The sequence below is a fragment of the Phoca vitulina genome, unplaced genomic scaffold (genome assembly GCF_004348235.1).
Source record: "Phoca vitulina isolate PV1807 unplaced genomic scaffold, GSC_HSeal_1.0 scaffold110, whole genome shotgun sequence".
Taxonomy (NCBI): Eukaryota; Metazoa; Chordata; class Mammalia; order Carnivora; family Phocidae; genus Phoca; species Phoca vitulina.
This window is the reverse complement of record NW_022589813.1, coordinates 1,186,359-1,211,740: the sequence shown is the minus strand read 5'-3', so window position 1 is coordinate 1,211,740 and position 25,382 is coordinate 1,186,359. Positions and strand designations below refer to the sequence as shown.

Sequence of the window (25,382 nt, the reverse complement as noted above, 5' to 3'; positions counted from 1 at the left end):
TATCAGACACACACACACACACACACACACACACACACAATATCCATTTATACTATCACACTTTTAGCCTCATCTACTCTTTCCAACCACACTAAATGTGAGCACTGAATGCTCTCCTGCAAAAAGGGAAGTTGGTGAAAACCTGGATTTGAGATCCATTGGACTTTCCAGCTGTGTGCAGTTAACATCCCTGAATGTCAATTCCCATATCTGTAAAATTAGGCTAAGAGTGTCCCCCTTGTTGAGAGGAATACACGAGACAACGTACCTGGCACTCGACAGGTGCTTAATAAATAGAAGAGTTTTTTTCTTAGGACTGACAAGGATTTCCTATCAGATCCCCACCTGGGCTCCTTAGGCTGTGTTAAGGATCAGGCTCCATTTCATGAGGCCCTACTTATGCCAGGAGTTCTAGGGGATAGGATGCGGGAAAGACAAACATGAACATAACATGGCCCTGCCCTTAAAGAACTTACACTCTAGTTGGGTAGAAAGGCAAGTCAATAATCATAATACAATGTGACAAGTTTCATAACAGAGGTGAGGTGAGGGTAAGGTATTTAACTTCCTGTGGGGCTTCAAACTTACCTTTGCCTGGGGGCATCAAAAAATGCTGAGTTGGGACACCTGGGTGGCTCAGTCCGTTAAGCATCTGACTCGATTTTGGCTCAGGTCATGATCTCAGGATTGTGAGACAGAACCCCACGTCGGGCTCCATGCTGGGCATGGAGCCTGGTGGAGATTCTCTCTCTGCCTCTCCCTCTGCCCCTGCCCTCCCCCTCTCTCTCTTTAAATTAAAAAAAAAAAAAAAAAGTGCTGAGTTAGGCTTTGAGTCCCTGACAGTCCACATTGGATCTGAGTCATCTCCATGATGCCAGGACCCTCTGGGGGGCCTTTGCAAATACTGAATGGATAGGTGGGTGGGTAGATGGATGGGTGGATGGATGCATCAGATGAATAGGTCACTGCTTTCTTAATTCCATAAATGTAATGTCCATACTCACCTTGAAGAGACTGAAGAAACATCTTGATCACAACTATCATCATCACCACCACCACCACCACCACCACTACCATTTATTGAGCACTTACTCCGAGCCAAGCACTGAATCAAACCCATTATTCTACATTGCCTCATTTAATCCCCACGGCAATGCCCGTGAGGTGGTATTTCTATTATCCCCATTTGGCAGTGGGGGAACTGAGGCTCCAAGAAGTAAAATAACCTGCCCAAGGCAATTCAGCTACCGAGCGGCACAGCTGAGATAAACAGGCCTGTGTACCACTGCTTATACTCTGTTCTTGCCGCTGGGCCTGCTGCAGACATTGGTATTCAGGGCATGGGAAAAGACAAATGCTGTGTCTACAGACCTCTCTCTTGGTTCACCCTCCCAGCCTGGTCTTCACAGGCATTTTGAGGGACTATGTCTTCCTTCCTGATTAAAGACTCTCCCAGTGTCCCCATTGCCCTCTCCCCAAGCAGATGGTTTAATTACTTGAAATTATTTTTAAGCAAGGACAGGCAAGTGAATTCCCTCTCCACCCCACACCTAACCTACAAAATGGAAATTGAGTTGCCTTTTTTTTTTTCTTTTTTAAGTAGCACATTGTGATGAAACAATTTCCATGAAAACTCTATGGTCTTCCAAATCCTTCCAAGGTTTCTGCTATCAGCCCTAAGGGGCTTAATTTCAGTCAAGTGCTCAGAATTCCAAAACCAGTTCATGTGGTGAATGTTTACTGACCACCTATTATGTGCCAGGCTCTATTCCTCAGGCTCAAAAAGAGTCATCAATAATAGCCATTAATGTTAATATACTGCTGGCCAATATGCAAAGTGAATTAAAATTTACAAAGGGCTTTCTCATCCATTATGAGACTGAAGCTCGGAGGAGTTAAACAGCCTTCTCAAGTTACTACTGGTAGGCCAAGCTGAAAAGCAAAGCTACATCCTTGAACCTCAAATCCAGGGCTCATTGTTCCACTACATATGCAAAGCTGTCAGTGGTAGGAATGATCCCCAAAATGGAGCCGCCCCTCTGAATCCTGCCAGGACTTTCCATTATTCATTCACTCATTTATAAATTACGTGCTAGCTATTGGTGGCACAAAGACAAATAGTTCTGGATTCCTGCCCTCAGGGAGGACACAATCTAGTTGCAGAGATGAAGAAGTAACCCACACTAGCGTGAAGACTGGTAAGAGGTAAGCTAGAAGGAAGCCCATGTACCAGGGGACAGAGGAAGAAATCAACCCGTCTTGGGTTGGAGGGCAGTTGGGAATGCAGTAGGGGTTAATCAGGGCAGACTTTTTGCCCCTACTGTCTGGAACTCACCTTCCTCCTATCTGGGAACCAATATGCAATGTGAGTTCTGACCACAAGTCTGTTTCTTCATCATACACATGTACTGAGCATCTCTTTCACATGAGAACCTTTGCTAAGGACTGGGAATGAGAGAGACAAATGAATTTTGCCCATTGATATACATACTGCCCAGGGGGCAAAACAAGTAAATTGAAAATTATAAGGTTGTACCATGTGAAATTTTCAATATTTGACCAATTTTTACCTTTTAAAATGTTCAACCTACTACCCTATAGTGTAATAATTTGCTGTTCAGAAAAGAAGCTCAGGATGATGTAGGAGCCCCAAACCAGTGGTCAAATACTGTACTCATGCCTCCACCACCACATCCCCCCATGTGGCAAGATCCATGGCTGAAGCTTGGATAGTACAGTTGCTGAAGCCTTGATGCTAGAAACTAAACTAATAGTCTTTTACCATAATTATAACTAACATTAAAGGAATGCCTACTACCCTTTGGGCACTGTTTCAAGAACTTCCCATGAATTAACTAGTTTAATCCTTCTAACCCCATGAAATAGGTACTATTATTACTCCCATTCTATAGATGAGGAAACTGAGGCACATGGTAAACTGTTAAGTGCAGTCACGCAGTTAGTGCTATGGCAAAGCCAGGCTTCTGCTCCAGACATCAGGGGCAAGAGTCCGTGTAGCCTTCCACTCAGCTGAAGCACTAATAGTACTTTTGGTCAGGAAGGTTCTTTGATTCCAGGATCACCCAGGTGGGTACTTTCATTAAAGCCATGATCTCAGGGCCCCTGAGTGGCTCAGCTGGCTAAGCATCTGACTCTTGATTTCAGCTCAAGTTGTAATCTCAGGGTGGTAAGATTGAGCCCCACCTCGGGTTCCACGCTGGGCAGGGAGTCTATTTGAGATTCTCCTCTCTCTCTCCTTCTGCCCATCCCCCAACTCGCACGTGTGTGCGCGCGCTCTCTCTCTCTCAAATAAATAAATAAATCTTAATTAAAAAAAAAAAAAAGCAAGCCATGATCTCTTCTACTGAAATGGAGATGGGGGGTTGAGGCACCTATCTTCGGGATACAGAATTGTAAAGGCTGTCCACGTTGGAGGTAGAATCAGGTAGGAATCAGGAATCAGGAAAAAAAATCTTCCTTGAGAGCGGTATGAGCATGATAATAGAGGTGGCATCTAATTCCCCCATCAGGCCAACTGGGTGTGTGCCTTATTTCTTACACTGGTAAGAACCAGAGCCAACAGAACAGTTTTGTGAGAGACTTTGGAAGACTTTGGACTGAAGCAGGACTGATTGGGGATGCAGGAGATAAAGTGTAGCCCAAGGTTGAAAAGGAGGACATTCCTTTCACCTCTACTGGGAGCGTAGCCTCTGAGGGTGTTGGCACTTAAGAGTCTCATGAATGGAATCTTCTTCCCATTCCATTTTGTAGTCATCTACTGTTAGTACATTTAGGCTTTGGTCCTCTTAAGGGCTCTTGCTGGTTCTAATAACATTTCAGCTAATTCTCTTGAGTTCTGTAAGCATACTATTATATTATCAGCAAATAATAATGATGATGATGATGCCTTCTTGAATAGTTATACCCCTTATTTTAGTTTCCTACTTTATCATTTTGGCTAAACTGTACATCTGGATTCTTTGTTAGCAGCTTTAATATTTAATATTGGTTAAATTAGCTTTACCAATAGTATTTTACCAGAATGAGGAAAATGGATTGAGTTTTGGAGCAAATGCAGACAGACTGCTTCAGAAACAGAGGGGCAAGGGCCAAAGCAGAGCTAAGTTCCTGCAGTAACTCAAGTGTAATACTATGCCATCTAGGCTCGATGCTGCACAAAACAAATAACTGTCAAGCACCTACCATGTACTAGGGACTGTACTACAGACTAAGAATGTGGCCCAAAATGAGACAGACACAGACCTGCCTTCCGAGAGCCCCCAGCATCAGGATGACCAAGGAAACAGAAAAGACAAGGTGGTTCTAAGAGATATTTGGATCAAGAATTAGCTGATGTGGTTTTAAAGGTGGCAACAAAAAATTACTGCAAGTCTCAAAACCTGGCAGTATAATTGATAATGACCAGGAAACTGACTGAATTTTTATTGCTTCTGAAATCTTTTACAATCTATTCATCTGAAAAAAAAGGAGATGAGAGCAATGAAATAAGAATTTTTCATTTATGAATGCTTTTGAGAATGTGGATTCAAGAGAAATTACCAGATATTTTAATTTTCTGCTATCTTGCTCCCAATACCAATCACGCTACCTGTGAAATAATTTGTGATAATTAACATTTGTCTAACGCTTTTCCAGTTTGTAAAGCCACTTCCCAAGCGTTGTCTCCTTCGGTCCCCACGACAACCTTGGGAGTTTGCAGAGCAATTTCACTGAGGTTATCACACTGGATTCTTGAATGCTCATCCTTCATTTCCCTCTGGTCCACACGCCAGCCAAGCCTGTCATTTTACGGTTCTGCAAACAAAGCATGCTTTCACACTTCCTTGATTTTGCACTTGCAGTTCTCTCTGCCAAGAAAGCAGCCCATCCCTTCCTTGGTTCAACCAAGGAATGTCCTAGTCATTCTGGGAAACCCTGGGCAGGCAGGGAAAGGCCTTTTTCCCTAGGGCAGCAAGGAAGGCCCAGCATCCTGGAGTAGGAAGCACCCAATGATGGTGCTCATGTCAGGGTAGACTAGCAGGCCAGTAGGCACAAGTTCTGACCTGCAGCTGACTTAGGAGTCATTGGAAGCAATGGTCCCAAGGCCTTCTGCCTTCTTAAAGAGTGTAGCAGTTAACACTTTTCAGGTGGACAGACCTGAGTTTAAATCCTGGCTATGTGACTTATTGGCTATGTAACCTTGGGCAAGTCTGTAAACTAATCCTAAATTCCTTTCTATAGAGGAACACCCACATTTAAAAATGAGGGGAATAGCAGTAACTAAGTGCAAACCACTTATCACAGTTTCTAGCATATAATAACAGTTTGCTAAATGGAAGCTATTATTTTCACTATTAAGACCACTTCCCTTGTGGCAGAAGAAGATACACATTTCTCATCATCAGCATCATTACTTCTATTACTGCTATTATTATTTACATTTTCTCTTATTCTAAAGGAAAAAAAACCCACTTGCTTTTCCTACTGACACGTTCCCTGTTCTCTCTTGGGAATGATATTTCTGCTCAGAGGAGAAAGAGAGGCAGTTTGTTTTGTTATAGACAAGGGGTACAGCAAAGCATAAGGGGCACCAATCTGGGGACTGGACAAGCTGGCTCATGGAGAGTCAAGAATAAGAACCATCCAAAGTGGATGAGGGAAGTGTTATAGAAAGAGGGAACTGCATAGGTGAAGTCTCAAAGGCTGGAGAGAATGTGGCTTATTTGGGGAGCTTCAGGAACAGTGGTTCCTCTCAGCTGGGACATAGGGTAGGCAGGAGTGATGAGTGAAACGGGATGGACAGGGGGGCAGAGGGCACAATTCTAGTGGTGTCTACTAGGCAGCCTATACTCTTCTAACTTACTTAGTCCTCACAATCAGCTCCATTTTACAGATGAGTAAATGGAGGCACAGAGAAGTTAGGTAACTTGCCCAAGGTCACACAGCAAGAACATGTCAGATCTAGATCCAGTGCCCATGCTCATTACCAGCATGCCAAGAAGGCACTGCTTCTTTTTCTCTGTGACATTCAAGCATGCATTCCCAAAGCCAGAAAAGAAACAGACCCCTCCAAAGTCATGATGAAGCAAGCCATCCTTCATTGCTGAACTCAGCTTGGGCAGAATAAAAGCTACTCTCTCTCTGCCACCTCCCAGTGTGCAGAGGTAGATTTTTAGAAGTTCCCAAACATAAAACCATTTCCATATAATGATGCCTCCTTGACCTACATGTCATTCAGCTGTGTGCATGGGCTGGAGGCACAAAAACCAATTTCTCTAACCCGAGAAAATTGCTTCCCAAGGCCCCCAGGTAATTAGACATTGTCTCCTGGGCATGGCCTGTTCCTTGTCCATCCCCATCTCCTGACATAGGTGCTGCCACTTCAACCATGCATCCGCTGGGAGAATGCAGGTCCCGTGGTGGAACAGAACATCCATGAGGACCGTGGCCTTGGAGAGCGTGCAGCAGGGTGGTGTGCATCAGGGAATTTTCCAATGATCTTGAATATCCAGATCCTATGGAACCTTCCCTGCCAGCCCAAGAGGGGAAAGGGGGACAAATTACGCAGGAAGATGTTACCTCTCAAGCATTTCTGATGGCTCCTGTCAAATTTTATATATGAGGAAGCTACAATACAACCCATGTTTCAATGAGGTTTATAAACGACCCTCTGTTCTTTATCTCCCCCGTGCCTCACCCCCGCCCCACAGCCCTCTTGGATGTCTGTGGTTTGATACAAAAATAACAAACATCTTACTTAGCAAAACCCCCAATGCTTAAAGCCCTTCGATGACTCTCCATTTCCTCAGGACAAATTCAACTCAAACCAGGCTGCAAAGCTGTTTGAATCATTCAAATCGGATGCTGCTATTTCTCCACCTCTTCCCCAGCCAGACTTCCCCCAACCCCAGCTCTCTCTCTAGGGCAGGGGCAGGCAGATGACATAAATGAGTGAGGTCTGGTGGGGACTGGTTGAGCTGGAGGACACCCCCATATGGAAATGTCACCCAGCGTGGCCTCTCCTGATTTTCAAAAGAAGCTCAAATCTTCAACTAGATGTGAAATACTCCAACTTGTAGATATGACAACTGAATCAGAAATCCTAAAGACACTCCTGCAGCCTGGAATCTACCCCATAAGCCTCCAGTCTGTGACCTCCATTCCATGATGAACTTCTAGCTGCTCCAATAGCCATTCTCTCCTGTCTCTTGGCCTTTGCATATTCTGTTCCCTCTTGTTGGCATACTTTGCTCCCCAATCACTTGACTGGTTCCTACTCCTCCATGTCACTGCACACATGCCACTTCCTCCAAGAAGCCTTCCATGATCCTCGAGGTTAGATTGTTACCCCTTCTTAAATGCTCCCATTGCATGCTGTTTTCTGCTGTTGCAGAGCTTCTGTCTGGCTTCTGCCAGGCTAGAAGCTCCAGGAAGTAAGAAACCATTTCTTCTGGTTTACCATGACATCCACAGCTGTGGCAAGGTGCCTGAACACAGCAGGGAGTCAGTATCTGTGATAGACAGAAGGGGAGGGAGGCTGGCCTGAGTAGTCTGTGATAATGCAAAACAAAAAAAGAGAGAGAGAGAGAGAAAGAGAGGCTCACTCCAGAGTCTCTTGGGTTGGACTGGTAAGCAAAAAAAAATAATAATAATAACATTTATTGAGCACTCACTATGTACCAGGTATTCTTCTAAGCATTTGCTTTAGTTCCCACAAGAACCCTATAAGACAGGTATTATTATCCCCATTTTACAGATAAGGAACAATAAGGCACGGAGTATTTAAGAGACTTAGGATCACAAAGCAAGAAACTGGCAAACTTGGGATTCAAGCCCATGAAGGCTGGTTTCAGAATCAGTGCTCTTAACCTCTCCACTTTTCAACAAGGGAAAGGGTCAGTGCTCTACGGAAGAAACGGACTATCGCACTCAGTGGATAAACAAATAATCTTTTGAGTATCTACTACATGAAGGGATGGTTTAAGTGCTCAGTTTTCTTAACAAGCGCTACAGGGAAATGTTCTTATCCTCATTACACAGATGAGGAAACTGAGTTAAGTCTCATGCTCAGGCAAGTAAATGGGGAATGTGAACTCAGATCCACCAGCCATCACAGGAGGTAAGAGGAAAAAGTTCTCAAGAAACTACCTAGAGAAATTGGGTTTGGAGAGAAGGAAGCAGAAGGAAGGGATAAGATCAAGTTATCATGCATATAATGGAATACCACACAAGTGACAGCAAGCAGATAAATGTTCCACAGAAAATGCCATGGGGAATCCATCCACCCGCCCATCCATCCATCCATCCATCCATCCATCCGTCACTCTTACGCCACAAATGTTGATGGAGTACATACTCTCTGACTACCCTGCAAATCTTCAAGGTTCAGAGAAAAGAGATACAGTCCCTGCCTTCCAAGGGCTCTCCATGAATGGGTGATAAAGATTCTGAAGGAGATCACTATAAAAATGTGTTAAATACTCTAGCCAATGAGGTGCTTGACTCAGCATACTGAGATCAGGGAAGGCTTTTAAAATAAAGTCTACCAGCCTAAGAGCTGTAGGCAGGGAAGGCATTCCAGGCAGAAGAAATAGCCCATACAATGCTATGAAGGAAAAAAAGAGTACTGTGCATTCAGGCAACAGCTCATAAAATGAAGAGCAAGGTGCATTTTCATGGGTTGCAGAGGGAGCTGATGGTGTGAGGTATCTGGTTGGTCATGCAAAGACCCTGGATTTTGGCTATAGAGCAGAGACCTCAAACCAGCTACCCACAGGCCATACTCTGTGTGTGTGTGTGTGTGTGTGTGTGTATGTGTGTGTGTGTTGTTTGCAAGCCTCTCTTGAAACACTGGAAGACCTGGCCTGTGTGTGTGTGTGTGTGTGTGTGTGTGTGTGTGTGTGTGTGTGTTGTTTGCACGCCTCTCTTGAAACACTGGAAGACCTGGCCACAGATGGCTGTCATTCCCTCATGGGAAACCACCAGGTAGAACTAAATAGTGGCTGCCCTCTTGAAGGGGACATGAACTGTCCAGTTCATTAAAAGGCCCCTGCATGCCCACCTCACACATTGATATTACCTGCCGGGCCCTGTTGCCATTTGAGTTTTCAAACCCTCGCATAAAGCCATTGATGGGAGAGTAGCAAGTTTAAAATGACTCACCATGGGGCCTTGGAATGATTTATTCAGTAAGTTCGGAGCACTTTGAGCCCAAGGAATGGGTCTTATACTCCCAAGAGCCTATTCCAGGCTTGGCACATAGTTGGGCATCACTAAATTTATTTTTTTTTAAAGATTTTATTTATTCATTTGACAGAGAGAGACACAGTGAGAGAGGGAACACAAGCAGGGGAATGGGAGAGGGAGAAGCAGGCTCCCCGCTGAGCAGGAAGCCTGATGCGGGGCTCGATCCCAGGACCCTGGGATCATGACCTGAGCCAAAGGCAGATGCTTAATCAGGCGCCCCGGGCATCACTAAATTTATGTTGAACTAAACTGGATTCACATGGAAGATTCTGGCACAAAACCTCTTCAGGGGAGAATGGTAGTCTCAAAAAGATCTCTCTCATACTGAACACTAAATTAATTTCCAGTTGCCATTGATCTGCATCACCTGACTCATTTTCTGCAGTAAACCCTTAGTAATCTTCCAGTCTATTCAAAACTGTTAACCAGCACTTCTGCATGTCTATGATGTTGTGTTAATCTATATCTGTAGTCATTCATTCAACAGAAAATTTATTGAGCAGCTACTGCACGCCAGAAACTGTGCAAGAGGTTAGAAATATATTAGCAACAATAAGCAAAGTAGTAACACTTCCTGCCCTTCAAGATTTCTAACCTGTCTAATGGTAATGATGGTAAAATTTATAGAGCATGCATGGTACCAGGCACTATTCTAGGCATTTTTCCTATACTCATTCAATGTTCACAGAAGCCTGTGATAGGTGCCATATCAACATTCTTTTCATAGATGAGTAAACTGAGGCACAGAGAGGTTAAGTAAATTGCCCAGGATGGCACATCTAAAAAGTGGCAGAAGCTAGTTTGAACCCTAGTGGTCTGGCTCTAGAATCTGTTCTCTTTGCCCTTGTCTTTCTGGAATGACTCTGGGAGCCCATGAAATGCCTCTCAAAGTCAAAGTGGCAGGCATTACAGCTGTGGTCAGCTCCACTGATGTTTATAGCAATGGAACCGCATGTAGGTAGATTAATCATAGCAACACGCTCTGGAATCTATACAATAGTGAATATTTGGGTTTTTCCTGATACCATGTTACTGCCTTTCCTTTTTTTAAGTTGGAGACCCTTGATGCAGACCTAATACTGGGAAGCAGCTGGAGGCACAAAGTCGCCAACTAATTGCTGCCGTTTATACACAGCCTTAGCTTCAGGGCAACCAGCTGTCCCTAGGAAGTAGCCCCTGAGAAGGGAAGCCTTCAGGCTAGAAAGACAGCATGGATCATTGGCTGAAGAATTATTTAATTTATCTGTTATATCTATTATGTTCTTAGCTCTTGACTGTGCCGCCCACAGTCCTGCCTCCTTAGCTCATGCCATTCCTGCATGTTCAAGTGCCCGTCTTCCTGGTCTCCTCCTTCATGCCTCTGTACAGGCTTCCCTGGCCCCAGTGGTGGGCCTTGTTGCTGCTCTCTCTCCATGGGCCGGAGAAAATGCCTAGAGCAGCCTCGTTCACACTTGCTGCTTGGTCATGCAACCTCTTTGCCTTTCTGACTCTCTTGCTAGGGAGGAGAAACCTACCTCCTCTCATCAGCAGCCTCAGCCCTGGGAATGGCACACAGCACATGCCCAGCACATGCTATTTTAATGCAAGAAGGCCCAGAGAAATGTGTGACTTACCCAAGACCACAGAGCTAGTAGAGAGCAGAACAGAATTCTATTTGGTCGACATAGATTTGTAAGCTCCGTGTGGACTTTATCCACTTGTGTGTTTCCACATCACTGCATCTCCCATGTCTGGCACAGCACCTAGTTCATGGTGGGTGGCTCAGTGAATGTTTGTTGAATGAGTAAGTGAGGACTAACTTCGTTTAATTCTTCCTTTGTCCTTGCTGCATGGAAGAAGACAGGCAACGGAAAATGAAGGCTTTGTGTTGACTGCATTTTGTATGCACAATTGATAAGCTATTTGCCCGAAGCTAAAAATACCTACCCCTGGCAGCTATTGGAAGGCAGATGGATGGTGCTTAGCACAAGATGTTTAATCAAACAGCGACAACCTGAGCAGAGCCACAATTAGCCTCTGACACCCCAGTGAACTCCAGATGAAGAGTCTGGAAGCCTCTGACTTCCTGTAGGTCCCCTGGCACCCAGTGACCATTACCCTGGGTCCACAAAACAGCACAAACAAATGAGCATCCTGTATGCAAGGCAGTCACCAGAAGGAGTCAGGGGATGGGCAGTGTGGGCCCAAACTGAGCACCCAGGACAAATACGAGGGAGAATTAGCCAGTGGGGAGCATCATTCAATATTGGAAGGGGCAATGGAGAGTGCCAGCTGATACACACTATGTAAAAAAAAAAAAACAAGGAAAGAAAGAGAAAGAACAAACTGGCCTATTTCTATATAATGGTCAGTTCACTAGAGCTAATTACAGAAGCATCTGGACAAGCATGTGCATCAAATGGGCTCTAAAGTCTAATAAATTGTTTTTGAATCCTGAGTCCAGCACACACTTGATGTCTGACTGGGCCAGTTTCTTAGCCCACTGAGCCTTAGTATTCTTGTCCCTATAATGGGGATATTAAGAGTACTTATCTCCTAATGTCGTGTGAGGATTCCATTTAATGCAAGTAAAACTTCTAACAAGTGAGCCACACATGGTAGATGCTTGATTAAGGGAACTGTTACTAATAAATGTGCTCAGCTCTAATATAACCTATGTGATATATTTTATTTTAGATATTATAATATGAGGTGATATTTGATATTACAGACCTGAAAACTGCTTCATGGATATGAAAGAAGGGGTTCAGGACCTGACACACAGTAGGCACTCATGTCTGTCAGGGGCCCTGAGAAAATGGTGGTGGGTTTTCCTCTCTCATGCCTCTTTGCCTTTGCACATGCAGCTCCCTCTCCCTGGAGAGCCCTTCCTTGTCTTGCGTGCCTCTTAAACCACCACTCACCTTCACTAGATGTGAGCTATGATACTATCTTTGTTATTATTGCTTTACTGGTAGTGGGCTCATTTTGCAGATCTAGAAACTGAGGCCCTGAGAAAGGAAGTGGCTTTTCCATGGGCACACAGGGGTCTATGTCAGAACCCGAGGGAAGCCTGAGGCATCTCCTAACAAAACTGGGATGCCTAGGTCACCATTTTCCCCAGTCTTATTAAGATATAATTGACCTACATGGCTGTGTAAATTTAAGGAGTGGAGCATAAGGGTTTGGCTTACATATATTATGAAATCATAGCCACAATAAGCTTACTTAGCATCCATCACCTCAAACAGAGTAAGAAAAGAAAGCAAAAAAAAAAAAAAGGATTTTTTTTTTCCCTTGTGATGGGAACTTTTAGGCTCTAGTCTACATTAACAACTTTCACATGTATATCAGACAGCAGTGTTAGGGACATTTTCATTGACAGAGTATGAATAAGTCACAGGTCTTTTCTAGAGCCAGTTCTCCCATCCTCCAGAAATAGACTGGGAGAATCCCCTGCCTAGACTTGCCCATGCTTCTTCCTCCACGTCATCAGGCCTTTGCCTAGTTCAGTTCATCACCTTCGCAGGACTGGTCATCACACTCACACATACTAACCAGGGCCACTTTCTGTGTGCTCTGCCTGTGCCAGGCTCTGTGCTAAGAGCTTTATGCATGTGACCTCTTCTGATCCCCCAACAACCCTCCAAACCAGACACCACTCTTACCCCTACTTTACTGAGGAGGAAGCTGAAGCTCCTGGTGTTACTTGCCCAAGAGTGCCAGCTAGAAAGGAGCAGATGTGGGTGCTAACCCAGCTCCTCCATACTCCAAAATACACGCCTGTGATTTAAAGGTGCTTGTCCTTTCCGGTAACTCTTGTGCCATACGTTTGTTAGAGAGACAGCTCAAGCCCTGCCCCCATCTGTCTCTGTGACAAACCCTAGAGCTCAGAAAACACAGCTACATCCATCACTTGGTATGAAACTTGACCCAGGATGGTACCACTGAGTGCTTTCAAAATACTTTTTCAACTTACCAGCTGTGCCATCTTGAGCAGGTGACTAACCATCTCTTTATCAGTTTCCTCGTTTGTAAAATGGAGACCACAGCCTACATTCTCCTTACACTGTTATCCCCTTATAGTTTTCTTTAAATCAACTCATTTTTTAATAAACTGAACTTATTTTATAAGCAAGTTTTTATCACTACCCTAAATAACATTCCTCTAATACCATTTAAACTAAACACATAACTTTTAAAGTAAAACTATTCATCAGTGAATCACAAAAAATCACCTCCTCTCTACAGAGCCACCAGGCTCACAGTAGGTGCTCAATGCATGGCAGTTATAAGAAAATGAACTCTGGCACTAAGAAGTATGGTTTGGAAACTTTTTTGAGTCTATTGGCCAACTTGAGATTTAGCAGTTGTCATGGTTACCCAATGACACTGCTCCTGGTCAAAAAGGCAAAAGCAATTTTTCAGTCAAGAGTAGGACAACCAATTGGCCCAAATGAATGTGATGACCAGCCAGATACGTGAACTCACTTTTCCAGACTGCCTTGAGTCAGACTGCCCTGGCAACCATCTTAGCTCTTGCTGACTATTCATCAGCAATGGGCAGCCTTACTAGGTCTCAACTCATTCTGGTCTACAATGGAAACCACTGCTTTGTTAGGTTCTGGGAAAACCAGTAAGACTGCACCACATATGGGGTACCTGGGTGGCTCAGTTGGTTAGGCAGCTGGCTCTTGATTTGGGCTCAGGTCATGATCTCAGGGTCGTCGATAGAGCCCCACATCGGGCTCCGTGCTTACACTGCTCAGTGCAGAGTCTGCTTGAGATTCTCTCTCTCTCCTTCTGCCCCTCCCCCTGCTCACGTCACTCTCTCTTTCTCTCTCTCTCAAAAATAGATAAATCTTAAAAAAAAAAAAAAAAAAAGACTGCACCACATATCCAGGGCCCAAGACCCTCGAGGCAAATCCACAGCATGTGTTCCACCATGGCAGGTATCACTAATCCATGCCAGCACTGCTAAGCCCAGGCATGGCTTTAGAATCCTTTTCAATAGGGCACACGACAGCCACTACCAATCAATTGAAGCTGAACCGTGTTTTGCCATTCCTAACTCAGGCTGTGCAATCACCCTTTGCATGAGACCCTAGAAAGAGAGGAAATACTGCCCCCAGCTTTGAAAAGAATCCACTCCAGTGCTAAAGGTAGTGACAAAGAGGGGTCTCCACAAGAAAAATAACAAGAGAAGAACGTGACAGTAAAGCTACAAAGAAAATTAAAGAACTATCAAAATAAAAACTAAAATTTTAAAAGAACAAAGGCTATTTCAGAGAAGGCAAGAGACAACAGAGTCATCCTGTAATAATGGCTCTTAAGGGCCTTAGGTAACGGCCAACGTCCTTCTCCACCAAGCCGAGAAACAAAGTGAGGGAGGGGGGTAGCGGATGGAATAGAGCTACAGCTGGAGGGATTAGGTTAAAGGCAATGAAGGATTTCAGATAGGGTGACAGGGTTGTTTAGTGCCTGGAACGATCCATGGAGGGAAACGAGAATCTTCTCTGGGATTCCTGGAGAGCTCAGACTCTCTCTGACTCATCTCTGCTTCCAACACAGGGTGTTAGCCTCTAGATCAGTAATTGTCTGCTGAATTGCACTGGCCAGGTGTAATAAGTAACAATAGGTAACATTAACTGAGGGCTCACTATGTGTCAAAAACTATGCTAAGCATTTCACACACGTTATTTCTATGTATCTTTATAACAACCCATGAAGGTATATTTATTATGATGCCCATTTCAGATGTAGGAATTGAGGCTCAGAGAGATTAACCACTACACTTCCCAACCTCTTCCAACTAGGATAGGTTCTTACATATCTGGATATTTTGGGTGAGGTTCAGCCTGCAAAGGACAAAAAGGTGGGGGGCGGATTTTCAGAGCCCTCCCGGGAATCTGGAAGGGACTGCCTATCCCATGGTGTGGGGAGACAATACCCGGCCTCCACCTTAGTAGTCCACAGTCAGTTTTGTGCCCCTGATAACCAAATGCAGGAATGACATTCTCATTCCCAAGCTTCTGCCCTGGGGCAAGTGGAACAATGAGGAAACAAGGACGGCCACTGGCCTGCTAGTAGTACCTGAGGCTGGAAGCACAAGGTGGGAAAGCTGCCCTCAGGGAAATCCTTCCCTGCTCCCCTCCTAGGAGCCCTCAGGGCAAAACCTCCTGAAGACCTTCTAGTACCATCCACAAAGGCCAAAAACACTGAACATCAATTCTTGTCAGCACCATGCTTTATTTCCTTTTCCTCTGCCTCCTGAGATCCAGAATGGGACCGGTAACAGTGAGGAAGATAACAACTTCCAAGAAGCAATGCCCATCACACAAATCAGTCTGCACTCACTCCCGTGCTGGTCTAAACAAGGGCAGTGCTGACTTCTTGCCTGGAAGGCTTAAACATTGCTTCTCCTAGAAATCTGTCCTTTGGGCACCTCCAAGGAACCGCTAAAATAACACCACTGGAATTGCTTACCACGTTAGGGGTCCTTGTACTTCTATAGGGCATGAGGGCTGACTCTTCTAGCTCAAAAGACAGGCAACCGTAAGAAGGAGAGATGCATTTAAGTTACCCGGGATGGTGGCTGAATGGGGTGAAATTCACAAGAACATAGTTTAGGATGCAGAGAAAGAGTATTTGCAGAAGGGAACCTCAGGAATTTAATCAGCCCAGAGAAGACATTCTCTGTCCTTTTCCGAAGACCTTCATGAACCGAGCAACTGTGGTGTCAAGGCCTGCTCCTGTTCACATAACTGCCATTACAAGCAAAAAGTTCTTCTTGGGATCTAACCTAAATCCTTCTGTAGCTTCAACTTGAGTTCTTTTCCTTTTTGCAAATTTTCTTAGCTACCTTTAGGAAAAAGAGGGAGAGAGAGAGGAAGAGAGAAAAAATGTATTTTCGTTTAAACCAGCATTTCTACTTTTGAGAATTTATTCCACAGGAACATAAAAAGATGCTTAAGAAAGTTCTGTAGTGGCTAAAAAATAAGATAAAATAAATAATGTCCAGCCATTGGTGAATATTTCATGAATATTATTGAGATAGGAGAAAAAATTCATGATTTATTTCTAAGTGAAAAAAAAAAATCAACTTGCACAACAGTTTTATTGTATGATCTCATTGTGTGGCAGTAACCATTATTACTAATTATATTTATAATTTATAATAACTGCAGTCACTTTGGGGGTTCCATTGAGCTGGACATCAAAGATGGCTCACTCACATGAGTGATTGATGTTGGATTTGGCTATAAGATCACCTAGGGCTTTCAACCAGGGTCCTGCACATGGCCTTTCTGATGTGGGAGAGCTAGGTTCTTGTCTCCCGGAGTCGGAAGACTGAATCTCGCGGACAACAGAGAGTGAGTAAAGCAATAGAAGTTTATTAAGTGAAAATACAGAAAAAGCTCTCAAGAGTGAGAGGGGTCCCAACAGGTTTGCCAACAAGGGCCTTTAGGGTTGGTCTTTTATAGAAAGCTAACCGGGGAATTTAAATCCTTTTAACATTTCTACTGATATTACCATTGAGCAAGGACTAGTGATAACACCCTCAACGGCTTACTTCCTTTTTAGGGTCTGGTTATTCTTTGTTGGTCACAGGTGATTATCTTAAAGACACCCACCCCATATGACCCACCCCACACACCTAGGGCAGGGTGGTCCTCCACCCCACACACCTAGGACAGGGTGGTCCGATTTGTCCCCTTATCTATGGTTTCCCCACACCTCCACATTTTTGGGATTTCTGTGAGCCTAATCACATAGCCCCCTACCTATCTCTCCCTACCTAGTCTTACTCATTTCCATGTGACTTGGGCTTCTCATAGCTGGGGTTCCAAGATGGAACATCCCAAAAGCACATATTCAGAAGGCCCACTTATGACCTGGTCATATAGGGTCACTCCTGCCATAGTCTATTGGTCAGAAGTAAATCACAGGACCAGCTCCAATTCAAGGGGAGGAGACTACCCAAAGGCATGAATACTCAGTGGTGTGGTTCATTAAAGGGCCATCTATGAGACTAGATACTATAGTATCTTTGGAAAATGAGATTTGGGCAGACTTTTACTTTCTGATGTAGTAGTTAAATATATAAACCCAGGAGGCAAAAAGCCTGGTTTACTGTCCTGGCTCACCACTTGTTTGCTGTGTGACCTCAAACAAGTTACTTAACCTCTCTGAGCCTCGATGCTCTCAAATCAGTTCCAACATCATAGGTGGTTGTGAAGATTAAATGAGGTATTGTGTATAAGATACTTAGAAGTAAATGCTCAATAAAAGTGAGCTAATAATAATATAATTACATGCTGATATGTTTAATTTTTTATAAGTGTTTTACTTTTGTAATTGAAAAAAATAATTTTTTTTTTACGATGTTATGTATTTATTTGAGAGAGAGAGACAGAGACAGCAAGAGAGAGAGCATGGGGCGGGGGCAGAGGGAGAGGGAGAAGCAGGCTCCCCACTGAACAGGGAGCCCAATGTGGGGCTGGATCTCAGGATGCCAGGATCATGACCTGAGCTGAAGGCAAACGCTTAACCAACTGAGCCACCCAGGCGCCCCCCAAAAAACTAATTTTCAAAGACCAAAAAAAAAAGGAAATATAGCAGAACTAAGAGAGATAAACTCAGAACTCTCAGTCAGTGCCCTGTTCCAGCTACTTCTTCCAAGGAACTTGCAGGGACCTTGTAGTCCTCACAGACATAGAAAATAATTCTGGAAAACCTTGAGCCTTTCACTCTGTACAGTAAATAGTTTGGTGGTAGGGTCTGACAGCCAAACCTGTGTTGTTCTTTCAGCCACTCCCCAAATCCTCTCAAGTTTGAGCATAGTAAGCTGCAAATTACAGAAAATTAATTCCCCCAAGAATATAACCAAGAAGCTTTGCAATCACAAAACATGGGCTTTCTATTACCCAGGAGCTTAAACCTGTCCAGTGACACCATTGACAGAAAGGATTTGCTTTTTAGAAGCACTGACATTTTGATTGTGAAGTTCACTGGGGCTTGAGTTTCCACAACACGAGACTTGGGCCAGTTAGTTTGAGAGAAAAGCTGAGAAAAAGAATTTCAGACGATGATGACTTGGGTTTCTTTGTTTTTTGTTTCACCCATTATAAATACACACAGACCCTGTCAACACCACTCCTTTTCTTTGGGGGAAAATGCGCCTGGGTGGAAATGAAGGGATTTTTTGATGTAGGTAATTATAGCAAATGTCAAACCTAACTCTACCTTCTCATTTCTTTTTCAGAAAATCAATACACAGGCATCGTTCCATTCCCCTCTAGGTCTGTGTGGCTCCACACACATGTTCTCTCATCCCAAGGATCTCCTACGTGTGCCTGATGTTGCCTTGGGGGCAAATCTAACTGTACAAAAGAAATGGGTTAGTTTAGTGTCTGCAGGTTAGTTTCTCAAGAGAGGCAATTACTAGAAACTTAAGAAAATGTCAAATATGAATACAGCAATTTAGTTTGGAGATGATGACTTGCCTGACTTAAAGCATTAATTAGATGGGGCTGAAATATTTTTAAAGAGTTTGGATATGGAGAATTTTTAGCACCACACTTCAAATAGCATTCAACTAGGAAGTAAGAGACAGTGGTGAAGAGTCATTCCCTGAAGAATATATCCAGCATTTATCCATTCCTGCCTCCTTACAGGCTGGTGGGTACAGCAGGGACATGAGGGAGAAATGACAGTACTTTTCTAAGTCAGAGGCAACCAAGGAAACAGGAATCACTTTCCTCCAGCTGAGAAGTCTTTCCTATGACCAAAAATAAACAACGCAGAACTTGATATACCATAACGTCAGACAGAACTACAGTCACCTTCTGGCTCCCCAACTTACTCAGTATGTGGCTTTGGGCAAATTACCTAAAAATCTAATCCTCAGTTTCCTCATCTATCAAATGGGGATGATAATAGGACTGATAAGAAGCCTTTTTTCTGTTCCATGAATACCATGCTTACTCCCACCTCAGGGCCCCCACTGCCCAGAATTCTTTTCCCACAGATCTCTCCGTGGCAGATCCCTTCTTCTCATCCTTAATTGAACTCAAATGTCACTTTCCAATCTAAAAAATAATCTCCCATCAATTTGTCTCATCCCTGGATTTTATTCTGGATAGTATCGCTGTCTGAAATTCTCTTGTACATTTTTATATTTGCTTATTGTCTGTCTCTCCCACCACACAATAAGCCCCATGATAAAAGGGAACTTGCACATTTTGTTAATCCTTGCATCTCCAGCACATCATACAGTGCCTGGCACATAGTAAATGCTCTGTTAACATTTGCTGAATGAGTGGACCCTCAGTCAATAGCTAACATTCACTGAGAACTTACCACATGCCAGGCATTGCTCTAACCACTTTATAAAAATTATCTCACTTGATTCTCAAAACAACCCTCTGAGGCAGACATTCTTATTAACCCATTTTATAAAGAAGAAAACTGAAATGCAGAGAGATCGAATAAATCTGCCCAAAGCCAAAAAGCCAGGAAGTAGTAGAACTAGGATGAAACAAACCCCAGAGCCCAGCACCAGACTCCACACACTTAATCCTGAGTCCTGATGCTTTTGGCTTTGATGGGTAAGCATCACACCTGAAATATTTCACAGCTTCTTTTTAGGAAGCTCTGCGTATGATTAGATCAAAGTAGCCAGACTTTTGACCCACACCTTCTTCCAAATCCTTTACCCTTCATTCTATATCTGTTCACCAGTCCCTCTTGTATCACTATGTGTGTTCTCATTTATCTCTTTAATACTTAGCTACTTGTGTGTTTTTCTATACTTTGAGTGGAGATTCTAAATGTGTGTAATACCAATTTGTTTCTACATGGGCACACAGAAGGTAAATGCTAAATACTTTTTGAAAAGATTTCTAAATGAATAAAACATTTTGGAATACTTTTCAACAGAACATAGCAAGACTGTTTAATAAAAGAGAGCTATAAATGCAAAAGTATAGAGAGAGCAAGCAGAAAATCAATATAAGCATTCCTTAGAAACCCAACTCTTCATGCTTTCCTCACTTCAGGGCCTTTGCATATGCTGTTTCCCTTGTCTGAAACACACTTTTTACTCCCACCCTTTTTACCTATTTACTTTCTACCGGTTCTCCAAATTTCACCTTGAACATCATTTCCTCAACAAACCTTTTATTGACCACTAATAGCACTTACAGCTTTCAATTATACATTTTCTGCTGTGGCTCTTCAGTTGACATTTTTCTTGCCTAAAAGATTCTAAGCTCCATGAAGGCAAGACCATCCATGTCTATTTTGTTCAACATCCCCTCCCAGGGCATAGCTCATAGTCAATGCATAAAAACAATGCTGAATGCCTGAATAAACTTTTGAAATTTCAGGTTTACAAATACAAAGAACTTTGCTTTAATGGGATGTCTTTTCTTAAGACTGACTTAAGGTAGAATTCACTCGTTATTTTTCTCTTTTGCATACAGTGTAATATACCTGCATGGCACCCCCACCCCTACTTGAATTATCAATATTGTAGAGTGGTTTAGAGCATGGGTGTTGGTCCTGGGTTTGCATCCTGGCTAATTAATATAATCAGTACCTTAAATCTTCACCACTTCAAAATGTTATTTCAAAGTGCCTTGAACAAGAGCAAGAATAGCACAGACGTAAAACAAAAACAAAAAAACTGACAGTAGCAAATACTGAGAGGATATGGAGCAACTGGAATCTCATACTCTGCTGTTGGGAGTGTGAATTAGTAAAACCACTTTACAGAGCAATTCAGCTGAATCTGGTAAAGATAAAGATGCACATACTCTAGAACATAATAAATATACTTCTACATACATACTACCCAAGAGAAACTCTCACATATAAATACTTCTCATGGAGAGTCCTATCAAGTTGTTAACTACAGCAGTTTTTAATAGCAAAACCTTGGAACCAATCTAAATGTACACTGTTTTATATACACACACACACACACACACACACGTCTACCCAATATGTGTATATATACATATAGACATATATATGTGTGTATATGTGTCTATATAATAAGCGTGTATATAGAAATATAGAGAGACGTGTGTATATGTATAGATATATCTCTATGTATGTATATGTGAAGATAAATTATAGTAAGTTTATACAATGGAATGCTATATAGTCGTTAAACTGAGTGAATGAGAGCTACGTGTATCAACAAAATAGGTCTCAAAAACATAATGCTGAGTGGAAAAAGCAGGATGTAGAATGGACGGTTCACTATAAAGTAAGGGTATGCAAATGGGGCCCTGAAGATTACAGCACAGTGGTTGCCTCTAGGGAAAGAAAGAAGGAGGGAGGGGAAAGAATGGGCTTGGGGCAATTTCAAAGAGGACTTCAGTTGTGTCTATACTGTCAGTTCTTTAAAAAAAAAAAAAATTGATAAAACGTTCCTCATCAAATTTTTAAAATTTTACAACAAAGGACACTATTAAGAGAGTGAAAAGATGGCACCCGTGTGCCTCAGTTGGTTAAGCATCTGACTCTTGATTTTGTCATGATCTCAGGGTCATGAGATCAAGCCCTGCATCAGGCTCTGCCCTGGAGCCTGCTTAAGATTCTCTCTCTCCCTCTCCCTCTGCCCTCCCTACACCCCCTCAACCCCGCTCATGCTCTCTCTCTCAAAAAATTAAATTAAATTAAAAAATAACTGAAGCAAATATGGCAAAATGTTAAAATTTGTTTAATCCAAGCGATGAGTGTCCCAGGATGTGTATGTTACAGGACAATTTTATAAATGAACTACTGTATAATATTTTTTTTTGTATAGTATTTTAAAAGGTGAGATTGAGAAAGGGAGATCCAGATGCCAGCTCTGTCACTGGACTTCAGAAAAGGGATATAAATTCTCTGAGAATTTTGCAAAATAGGATTAACAGTGTTGACTGTGAAAATGAATGAAATTAAATGTGAAGAATGACTTCTAGATATTACCCATCAGAATATCATTTTAGAATGAGTCCCTAATGGGGCACCTGGGTGGCTCAGTCGTTAAGCGTCTGCCTTTGGCTCAGGTCATGATCCCAGGCTCCTGGGATCGAGCCCCACATTGGGCTCCCTGCTCAGTGGGAAGCCTGCTTCTCCCTCTCCCACTCCCCCTGCTTGTGTTCCCTCTCTCACTATGTCTGCCTCTGTCAAATAAATAAATAAAATCTTAAAAAAAAAAAAAAAGAATGAGTCCCTAAAGACTTTCCAGATGTGTCTAATTCAGAGAGACATTTGTTTTTAAAATTGATCAGAAATTATATGCATGCATTTTCAGGGGCGCTTGGCTGGCTCAGTCTGAAGAGTGTGTGACTCTTGAACACAGAGTCATGAGTTCAAGCCACACACTGGGTATACAGATTATTTAAATAAATAAAAACTTAAAAAAAAAAAGAAAGAAATTATATGCATACATTGTCAAAACAAATTGGCCAAAAAAATAACTGCTACTGCTTATTCAAAAACTATATACATGCATTATATAGACATGTATAAAGACAAACTATTTATTACTGTGATGGCCCTGTGGGAGGGGTACTTGGGGGGTTGGACAACAAGAAGGGAAATTTACTTCTCTCTGCTATTATTTTTAATAATGCACCATATTGTGGACTACAACTCTTCCTCGATTTATGATGGGGTTACATCCTGATAAACCCATCATAAGTTGAAAATGCATTGAATACACCTAACCTACCAAACATCATAGTTTAGCCTAGCCTACCTTAAACATGCTCAGAACACTTATATTAGCCTACAGTTGGGAAAAATCATCTAACACAAAACCTATTTTATAATAAAGTGTTGAGTATCTCATGTAATTTATTGAATGCTGTACTGAAAATGAAAAACAGGATGGTCGTACAGGTACAGATGGCTGTAAGTTGTGTCAGTTTTAAGTGCTCGTGATCACGTGATTGACTGGGAGCTCTGGCTTGCTGCTGTTGCCCAGCATAACAAGACAGTATCGTAACGCATATCGCCAGCCTGGGAAAAGATCCAAATTCAAAATCCCAAGTACAGTTTCTACTGAATGCCTATAGCTTTTGTACCATAGTAAAATCGGAAAATTGTAAGTCGAACCATCATAAATCAGGGACCATCTGCACCTACTCTAAAAATAAGTAGAATTTATCTTTAAACTAATCTGAAGGTCATGATCTTCTCCACGCCTTCAATACTAAATCTATGTAAAAAGGAAAGGTCCTAAAATCCAGGTTGCAAAAAGGTTCTTAAGAGGTCAATCTCCTTCCTGAACACATGAAGGAGGGAAAGCCATCCCACCCCGTATTTTCCTGCATGCACTTGGACAAAAGAAAGAGCATGGGATTTGGGATTAGGGGATCTAGGTTTGGTTCCTGTCACCAGCACTTACTAAGTGTGTGATTCTGAGTTCCTTAAGCCCTCTGTGCCCCAGTTTCATTTCTGAAGTGAGGACAATGGCAGCACCACCTCCAATGATTGTGTGAGGAATAAATAAACTACAATATGAGCATAGAATTTTGTCAAAATAGTATCCAGATGTCTGTATGAGATACAATTTGTAGTGCAGAGATTGTTCCTCAAAAGCATTGGTTCGGTCCCTTTGGCTGCCATGAGAGTGCCCATGAATGTATGCCTATGGCCCCATAGTAGCCAATAAAGTCATCTCACTTCAGAGATAAACCAGATTCTCTTCTCTCCACAGCAAATATCCTGACAGTGATCATCCTCTCTCAGCTGGTAGCTAGAAGGCAGAAGTCCTCTTACAACTATCTCTTGGCACTTGCTGCTGCTGATATCTTGGTCCTCTTTTTCATTGTGTTTGTGGATTTCCTGTTGGAAGATTTCATCTTGAACATGCAGTTGCCTCAGGTGGCCAATAAGATCATAGAAGTGCTGGAATTCTCATCCATCCACACCTCCATTTGGATTACTGTTCCATTAACCATTGACCGTTACATAGCCGTCTGCCACCCACTCAAGTACCACACGGTCTCCTACCCAGCCCGCACCAGGAAAGTCATTGTAAGTGTTTACATCACCTGCTTCCTGACCAGCATCCCCTACTACTGGTGGCCCAACATCTGGACTGAAGACTACATCAGCACCTCCATGCATCATGTCCTTATCTGGATTCACTGCTTCACTGTGTACTTGGTGCCCTGCTCTATCTTCTTCATCTTGAACTCAATCATTGTGTACAAGCTCAGGAGGAAAAGCAATTTTCGCCTGCGTGGCTACTCTACAGGGAAAACCACTGCCATCTTGTTCACCATTACCTCCATCTTTGCCACACTCTGGGCCCCCCGCATCATCATGATTCTCTACCACCTCTATGGGGCGCCCATCCAAAACCGCTGGCTGGTGCACATCATGTCCGACATTTCCAACATGCTGGCCCTCCTGAACACAGCCATCAACTTCTTCCTCTACTGCTTCATCAGCAAGAGGTTCCGCACAATGGCGGCTGCCACGCTCAAGGCCTTCTTCAAGTGCCAGAAGCAACCTGTACAGTTTTACACCAACCATAACTTTTCCATAACAAGTAGCCCCTGGATCTCGCCAGCCAACTCACACTGTATCAAGATGCTGGTGTACCAGTATGACAAAAATGGAAAACCTATAAAAGTATCCCCATGACCCCATAGGCTTGGCACCTAGTGCCTCTGTCTAATCTATTTCCAGATGGGAGGGTAGCCCACTTAAGAGTGCTAACCTGATTTCCTGTCTCCATGGACCAAGCAACTCTCAGACTGGTAGATGAGAAAAGATGGAAGAGAAGAAAGAAAAGCATCAATCTTGTTTTCATTTATGCATTCATTTTCACAATGTCACTTGACAGCAAAAGTTCCTACCAGTTTGAAGATACCTTTGGAGGTTGTGTCTTCATCCTGTGGCCAGTGAGGACACATAATAAACAGTCTACGACTTTGCCTTGGCACCATCTACAGTCATTGGGAACCGCTCATTTATGTGACGCACCAAGCCACAGTAGCAGGTAGCTGATTCCACACTCTTCTTCCAAGAGCTGAGGTCAACCATCGCTTCCCTGTGCCATCCCCAGCAGCTAACAATGCTGACCAATTTGGGATTTTTCCAAGGTGCCCTTTGTCTTAGAGAAGGTTGTGGTCTTGAAGTGG

General features: G+C 43.0%; 1 protein-coding gene across 1 annotated transcript in view; it reads left to right on the top strand.

Moving 5' to 3' along the window:
- LOC116628070 (probable G-protein coupled receptor 139) overlaps positions 1 to 24,982 on the top strand; it is a 38,797-nt gene extending 13,815 nt beyond the window's left edge. The window contains exon 2 of the mRNA XM_032398140.1: positions 23,948 to 24,982. Within this exon, the coding sequence (XP_032254031.1) occupies positions 23,948 to 24,882 (935 nt within the window). The 3' untranslated portion in view covers positions 24,883 to 24,982. The remainder of the gene's footprint in view (positions 1 to 23,947) is intronic.
- The last annotated feature ends 400 nt before the right edge of the window (positions 24,983 to 25,382 follow it).